This window comes from Cephus cinctus, unplaced genomic scaffold (genome assembly GCF_000341935.2).
Source record: "Cephus cinctus unplaced genomic scaffold, Ccin1 Ccin1_scaffold0774, whole genome shotgun sequence".
Taxonomy (NCBI): Eukaryota; Metazoa; Arthropoda; class Insecta; order Hymenoptera; family Cephidae; genus Cephus; species Cephus cinctus.
In genome coordinates this window covers 58,592-66,973 of record NW_014333378.1, presented here as the reverse complement: position 1 = coordinate 66,973, position 8,382 = coordinate 58,592, and the positions used below count along the sequence as shown (strand labels likewise).

Sequence of the window (8,382 nt, the reverse complement as noted above, 5' to 3'; positions counted from 1 at the left end):
GGGGGGGGGGGGGGGAGTCGCCGGATCTGTAACCAGGAGTAATTGAACAGGTACGGACAGTACCTTTATGGGACTCTGGGGGATAGGTGTGCACGGAGACTTTCCTAGTGCACATTTCTTACGTAAGGATCGAGGTGCAACCGAGAGAGAAGTTGGCATGCATATGAGTAGCAGGGGACTCTGGGTAACGGAGGAATGCATCCTGGGCGCATGCGCGGTCCTCGAAAGACCAACGAAAAGACACGGGGGAACTGAAATCGTAGGGAGGTGGTCTGTTATTGCCGTTGACGGGTGCCTGTGGGAAAAAGGAAAGAAAGATGGAGGACAGTAAATTCCTCGTATTGAATTAAAAAAGCAAAGAGGTCGCTAGGCCACGCGATGCTACCGGTGGTGTCTCTATCTACGCGGGATGGATGTGCCCTTCGGATCGCACAATGATGGAGTGTCTATTAGACGGCCGATTGTTCTTATATAATGAATGGATTATGTAACTGGCTGCTTTGCCGAGCTGCTTTCGTAGAGAGACACCTACGTGCGTAACGTATATATTACGAAGGAGCCAGTGGTGTGCTAGCCGCTTCGACTCTCTATAGTGATAGAGCCTGACTCTCTATAGTCCGTACTCTCTTGCACGTATACGTATCTCTGTGTTACGTGCGAGCGAGAGCGTGAGCGCGTACCAGTTAGCCGGGTTGCTCGGTAAGTGCAGCTGAAAAGACTTTTTACTTCTGGCCTTGAACGAAATGTACCCGGTGACTCGTTTACGGCGAGTGTTCTCGTAGCGGTCGATCGTGCCGTAGGAGAATTGGCGAACGGAGGGAAGAGAAGAGGGATCGAAAGTTGGTTTGGATTGCGAAAGAATTCGATTTTTCGTATTGCCCATTTTTTTTAGGTGGGTTATGATTTTCGAAAAAATTATACGCAGGGGTTTGGGTTTTTGGTTTGATAGGATGGATCGTTCGTAGGATGAATTCCCTCTTTTTTGTATCCGTATGGAAAAGTGATTGCTGGTAGTGGAACGATGGGGATCGAAGAGCGGAGGTTGTATTTTGGAAATTTTCTTTTACGATTTATCAGAGTGCTTTGAGACCGTTGCCCGAGGGCCAGATTTTTCCTATCGGAGTAAACAGTTTAACGAGGGAAGTGTCAACGTGCTCGGATTTACGTGGAATCAACCTGGGCACCAGGGACTCTGATGGCGATTGGTGGTTTTAGGCTACGTCGATGACGCCGATGACGATCCCAAGTGTCTTGAACTGGCGGATAGGAGTATCAGAGGACGTTCCGGGTGAACGGTCCTCTCTCAACGGCGCGGAGGGACTCCTGATGCAGCCACGAAACGCGATCTATTCAAGCTGGCGAAACATAATTGGGCCCACAAAAAATAGAGCGGAAACGGTGGGCCCCATTACGTCGGAGCGAGCTCTCCATTGCTCAATCCCTCCACGAAGCTGTGCCTCGCCTTAATCAGAGTACAGGCTCCGGCACTGTAGGTATCTACCTATCTACCTATCTACCGACAACGAACGGCTTCGTAGAAAAAAGAGGAAAAAATGCTGGAACGGAGTAAATAACTCAGCGAGATAGTGGAGAGAGGAGCGAAGGAGACTTCGAGCAGCCGTAAGTCCAATGTAAATAAGAAAAATTGTCATTTTTCAAATTGGCCCCTTGATAACATTTCGTAAAGCGAAGTGAGTGCGAAAGAAACTTTCTCGATAAGGAGATTCGAACGAAACGAAGTTTCGGAAATGACGCACGCTCCGGGAAGTCTTTATGTACGCCTTTCTCCTCCTTCCCGAGAGATACAAAGAGATCGGGAGAGCGAGTAGGGAAGGGACCGAGAAAAAAGCGTGGTAGTGGGACTTAAGGCCCTGACGAGAACGGGGTTCGCTCAAGACACGCATTTTAATTCCCAGCCTCGACATTTGCGTAACCCAGTTTCGCCATTGTTCCACGCCACGACGGATGGTAAGGTCCCTCGTCGTATCGCGTAAGGCCCAAAGTAGAAAGGGGCCCTACCAGTCAAACGGGAACCGTGTACTTCGATGTCGCGTCGCCGTTCTATGTTCTTTCACGAGATTCCGGAATATCGGTTACCAGTCGAGTATCTCACGTATAGTGTAATACGGACCCGAAGGAAAAGGGGCCTTACATTGGAAATTGAGTAATCGTCGTTACGCGGCCCGATAAGGCCCCCGAGACGGAGTGTCGGCGCTTTGCGAAAGAGCCACGATCCTACAGGTGGACGGCAGAACCTGTTACCGACCGCGTTCGACGGGGCACGCGGTTACGGGGCCCCCTCCAGCGAAATCCAGAGTGCAGCACCTGCAGAGTAACAGGCGAGTGGAGCTGCCGCCGCGCGCGCTGCAGCTACGGCGCGCAGGGAAACTAGTGGGGAGCCGGTAAGGCCCCGTCCGTGATACGAATGGGCCTTACCAGCGGCATCCCCACTACACCCCCCCAAGGCCCAAATAGAAGAAAGAAAACGCAGACGTAATTCTATAGCAGTAATTGACCCTGAACTTCAGCCAGCAACAATTTCCTTATTCAGCAATTTTCTCAGTAATAACATTACGTATGCCACACGGTATATATATACATACGTATATTTGTCTACACGTGTCTATATATACACTGATATATATAATCATTCGTCCGCTACATAACTATTACCCAAGGACGTCTCTCTTTTCTTTTTTTTTCTTTTTTCTTTTTTTTTTTTAAATAAATACCTCGTGATTATTCTAACCGCCATCACCAACCACTCTCCCTCTATGGGGCCTTTCAAGATCGCAAGTCCCCGTCTCTGAATTCCGTAATATTATCTGAGCTCCTCTCTCCTTCCTCCCACTGTTTCCTTATTCGTTGAAATGTACACGTTGAAACCTTGAAACTCCTACACGATGCTTTTCTCAAAGAACGGACTCTCTAACGTCAAACGTGGCTAGTTTTCATTACGGCTGGTTTCTAAGCCGCGACAGAGAGACCAGTACTAGTTCTGAAACGATGAGCTTTAAGTGGGACTTGACTAGCGAGTCAAGTATGCAATAATAAAGCCCGCATCGCCACTCTTACCGAAGGTCGCTCCTTTCCAATTCCAGTCGGTCGAAGGTCACTCGGGTTACTTTGGATTCGAAATCGTTATTGTTATCGCTGATGTACTCTTCTCTTAGTTTCTCGATAGTAGCTGTTTGTCGCTTTTTTTTATTATTTTTTTACACTGCCAACACACGCAGATTGTTACTAGCGTATCGGTTTATAAATGGCAAAAAGACGTATGACGCAGCAATCAAGATCATTCTCTTTCTCGTCGCAATACTCTGAATCATTCGATCGTGATGGAGCGGAAGATCCGTATACGGATGATGATGATTTTTATAATTAGATTCTAGATTCTCATTAGACTAAGCAGACCGAAGATTAATCGATACCTTTCGACTGGGGTCCAGTAGTAGATGGTATTTCCGAAAGACGATCGTGATCTTGATGATTCATGATCTCGGGGAAAAATTTGAGAATTGCGATAATGAATTTTTTCATTCAAATTCATTACGCGATCAAAGCAATCGGATACGATTGCATGGCACGTATCTGTATTCAGCGTAATCAGGTAGCACGTGCTTAATTGAATTCATTGACTATTTTGAGAGTCATCGAAGGTTTTTTAAAAATATATATATATACGTGTTCTCGTTAAATAGTAAAATTTGAATATATTTTTGTATAAATATTTGAAAATTTCATTTGTTACAGACGATGTATACGGACGGTCTACTGACCCTCCATTATGGGAAACATCCCGCAACCTTGGCCGCTGAGGTCGGGGCCTGGTACAGCGGGGACCGTCACGTGGACGTGACCTTGGCTTGCGACGACGGTTCCGTCGTTAGGGCCCACCGAGTAGTATTGGCGGCGGCTAGTCCCCTCCTGGCTAGTCTACTTCGCAATCCAGCCTTGGACCACGTGGTTCATTTGTCTGGGGTCAGGAAGACGCAGCTGAATCATCTGCTCGAATTTCTCTACAACGGGGAAGCCCTGATACCGGTGGGTCTAATTTTTTAAAATAAAAATCGTAGACCCAGGACGAAGGGAGGACCAGGTGTTGTTCGGATTCTAATTAAAAATGAAACTTTTCTCTTATTGTCAACAGTCCACGGAGCTTACCCCACTGAGAGAACTGTTCGAGCTTCTACAAATCAAGTCCGAGCTCTTCGAGCCTAATCAACCCCAAACCTCGAGCAATTCCGAGCCCGAGAGAATACCAACGCCGCAACCCTCCGAGAGCCAAGAAAGCTCCAGCTACGAGTCTCAGTACGACGGCAGGTAAGAAAAAGCTCACCCCCAGCTCTTCATCCCTTGAACTTGTCTGCTGTACACGAATTGACTGAGAGCACCCTTTCAAAATGGATTCAGACAATCGAACAACCCTGCGGATTGTTGTTCGGTCCTCATTAAGACGGAGGGATGCGAGGAGGAGCCCGAGGTCGACGTCGAGGGTGTCGAGGGTGAAGCGATGCTTTTGGAAAATCGCGAAAGCAGTATAGAACCACCCAGGAGGAGGGATAGTTCGGATCCCGTGAACCTAAGCCTGAACTCTGGGACATCGACAACCAGCGAAAGCTCCCACGACATAATTCACAAGTATGTATATTGATTCTTGAGATTGTATAGCCCAGGACCATGCTGATCCTGAATTTTGATGCATGCCCGTAAAAGTCGATACCTGGTACAAGTACCTTTGGATGACGTTCGCAGGACAGAGAAGCCAATGTTGGAGAGAAGAGAGTCCCTGGAAGAGGCTGAAGAGCGCAGGCGTCAATTAGCCGCGAGATTAGCCTTGGGTCTGGAACAGGGTAAAAGGAAACCGGAAGAGATACCAATCCCACCGGCGGAAGCTTACGTGGTGACACCCCATCGAAAGCGAAGACCCGGTTTTCACAACGCCCCAGCCCAGAATCCGGCGTTCGTCCCCTTCAATCCCGGATTCGAGACACCCCGAAGGCTACAGGCACCCCATCCCTTAAGCGTATCGGCCCCACCATACCTGGTAAGTACATTGAGGCTCCTTCGCAGGGATGGCCATTTGATTTAAATAAAAAAATTCATTCATGCCCTGTTTTTTCTATCTTTCTTTCTCTTTTCAAATGAACAGCAGGACAGGTCGTTGACCCCGCCGACGGCATCTCATCGACCCCCCAGTGCGGATCCCACCGCAGCAGCTGGTCTGGAACCACCATGGGGTGCCTGGAGTTTACCCCCGGCCCGTGCGCCGCCGCAACCCCCCACGGAAGATCCCCCAAAATCGACCCCCGTTCGCGAATACCGCTGCAGCTACTGCGGCAAGCAGTTCGGTATGTCCTGGAACCTGAAGACTCATCTGAGAGTTCACACGGGCGAGAAACCCTTCGCCTGTCGCCTTTGCGTCGCCATGTTCAAGCAGAAGGCGCATCTTCTTAAGCATCTCTGCTCGGTTCATAGAGGCGTTATCGCCGCGCCTGATAACACGTTCACCTGCTGCTTCTGTTCGCTGAGCTTCGACAGCTTGCAGGAGCTAATCAGGCACTTGTCAGGGCCGCATAACAATCTTCTACTCAGTAAGAACCTTCACGACTAGCGACAAGATTCAAGGTAGCCCGGTGCTACGGGCCATTTTCATCTGGAAGTCTTCATGGAATGTTCGTCAGCTATCTTTCCGGAACATCCTGAAGGTCCGAATCCTCAAGATCCAACATCCGGGACATCCGTCACGGACGTCCAGAAGGGAAATGCCCATATCCCGAAAATACGTAGCACCGGTCTCTACCTTCTCAATCTATATACGTCTATATAGAGTCGCGCCAGGGTATTTCGAAAATACCGTAAAAATCTGGTACCTGTGAAAGAGCGTGAGAGAAAGGGAAAGGAGGTCAAAGGCCAAATGTAAAAAAATGTGTACGAAAAATCGATGGCCGCTTCCTGAATAGATTTCTATTGGCGGATCTAGATATACGCTTGGAAATGATAACGAAGCGCGGCGTATCGGAGCCATCGACATCGCAAGGCAGCACATGCTGAGACCTCGTACGAGCACCTTCCCCTTGTACATGAATATACATCATCCAAGCGTCTAGACGTTACAGACGCTATTACACACAGAGATATATTTACATACACGACTCTCTTCTTCTCTTGTACATAATGTTACATATGAAAAACGCGAAAGAAGCATTAATTTATTTTATACACGCAAAGGGACCAACCGATTTTCCACCGATTTTCTGTCTTAGGTAGATCTTAGTGTCCTGCCCGAAATCGCCTTGAACAAATTGACGCAGCATGTTTAGAGAAAATCGCACTGAGCGGAACGGATCGATCGGCTAGAAGGAATTTATTTTCATCTGCTCGCGCAGACAAGCTATGATATTTTATCTTATTCTCTTCCTTCGACGACGATCCTGGCGTCTCAGTCGTTTTCCTGGACCTCAAACGATTCGACGTGCCTTATGGGTCCAAATTGGTCGATTGGGCAGTGATTTTCATGTGTTCATAGGCTAAGCGTATACGAGAGTAAGCATTAGGACGTTAATCCGTAGCAGGTTTATAAAAGTAATTATGCAATTCCCGAGGATGTCCCTTTCATTCCCTATTGTCTCCATACGAAACAAAAAAAAGCTTTCAAACCCTTCTGCATCCCCCTGGAGCAACGACGACACGGAAAACAAATTGAACGGACGGACATGCCGTAGGAAAGCAAGAGAAATCCTACGGAGAGAAACGAAAGAACAAACCACCAGCCCAAGTAGCCCCGTTTTAGACGTATAAGTAGTTTTTGACGCAGGACGTCATTATTTAGGATTTTCTTTTCGTTTTTAGCCCTTAGGTGCCTCGAAGGGCGCGGACTTCGCTCGTGATTCGCTCTCGAATTATTCGACCGGCCATTTTGTCAAAGTTTACGCGAGTAGCGATTCTCTTTCGCGTGGCTCTACCTTTTTAACCCTCTCCACCTTCCAATGGTTTTTTCTTCTTTTTTTTTTTTTTTTTAATTTACCCCTTTCACATCTCTTCGTGTTCATCCGCCACTCGTCCCCTTCTCTTCGCGAAGTTTTCATCCCGCGAGGAAGATGCAACTCGACGTAATTTCGGAAGGGAGGAAAAGACCCGCACGCATGCACTTATGCACTCGCGCGAAGAAAAGACAAAGTGTACACGTAAGCGCCACGCAAAAGTACCCGAAATCAAGTTTATTTTATTTTTTGATAATCGTAAAAGCCGTCGGCACGCTAGGAAAAAAATTTAGCACGGACACGAACCCACATGCACGGAGCACACTCGTGGGGCACAGAGCCAAAAAATTCTGGCATTACACGAAAAAGAGGAGGAAAGAAAAAAAGTAATCTCCCAGTTTCCTCAGATCGACTAATTGCAGCAGCGTCGCGACGCACGATCAGTGGCGCCGTTAATAGATAACATTATTATTCTTGAGAATACCGAGAGCAGTACACCAAAGATATGTTCGTAGGGCTGTTCGCGAGTGGGAAACATATAAGTTATATTATGTGCGAAACGCCGAGATCTGAATCTTGTACGAATCATAGACCTACGACAGATCGCATTGTACACGGATTAAAGAAGGGATATTAAAGTGAAAAAGAGAGGAAGCGAAGAAAACGAAAGAAGAAAAATGAAAAGAAAGAAATTACAAATAAAGCTTATTAATTATTCCCTGTAACGAGCGCACACGTACACACGTCACTAATCACCGCTACAACTGTCACTCTACACCTATTATCTAGCGCTATCACCTATCACTGCTATCTTTCATCCCTTCCTCCCCTCCCGCCCCCCCCTTTAACAATCTTACGTTTTTCTATCCACACCTTCTTCCCGATTGATTTCAAAAGAGAAAATAATGCCTGTAAGTTGCCTGGCTTCGAGTTTCTTCCACGTTCTTTGGGACCTTCGATTTTTTTTTCATTTTTTTTTCTGGATTCTCCCCTCGACTTTTGTCTTTTTTGCTCTGCGTCTTACGTCACTATAACTTCCGTTGCTCCTGTCGCCTCGCGAGACGCGACTGGAGATGAAAATTGATGAATTTTTCATCAGTGACAATTTAAACGAGGAATTTATCATTTGTTTCAAGTATCTTTTCTCGTTGAGGAGTGCGTGTGTACGTGTGAGAGCAAGAGAGACAGGTGAGCAAGGCTAGGAGAGTGGGGGTACTTTTTGAATATTTTGAGTGAGACAATTTAAAAAAAAAAGAACCAAGCAACAAGAAAGCACGTGCAGAATTCGAATGCCAGGCAAGAACGGCCAGCACAACAGTGAACACAATGTGATACTAAATGATAAATAAAGTAATTATTGTTTAGCGTGCGATGCCTTGACGCAGGTACAACATGTTGT

General features: G+C 47.1%; 1 protein-coding gene across 2 annotated transcripts in view; it reads left to right on the top strand.

Annotated features, from left to right (window-relative positions):
• Positions 1–8,258, top strand: part of LOC107270468 (transcription factor Ken) — a 12,703-nt gene extending 4,445 nt beyond the window's left edge. The window contains exons 2-6 of one of the 2 annotated variants that reach the window (XM_025087807.1): positions 3,754–4,044; positions 4,151–4,323; positions 4,414–4,641; positions 4,756–5,047; positions 5,156–8,258. In XM_025087807.1, coding sequence (XP_024943575.1) covers positions 3,757–4,044; positions 4,151–4,323; positions 4,414–4,641; positions 4,756–5,047; positions 5,156–5,614 — 1,440 coding nt within the window. In that variant the 5' untranslated portion in view covers positions 3,754–3,756 and the 3' untranslated portion in view covers positions 5,615–8,258. Of the gene's footprint in view, positions 1–3,753; positions 4,045–4,150; positions 4,324–4,413; positions 4,642–4,755; positions 5,048–5,152 lie in introns of both variants that reach the window. The other variant, XM_015745509.2, reaches the window with a different exon arrangement.
• Positions 8,259–8,382: the final 124 nt, after the last annotated feature.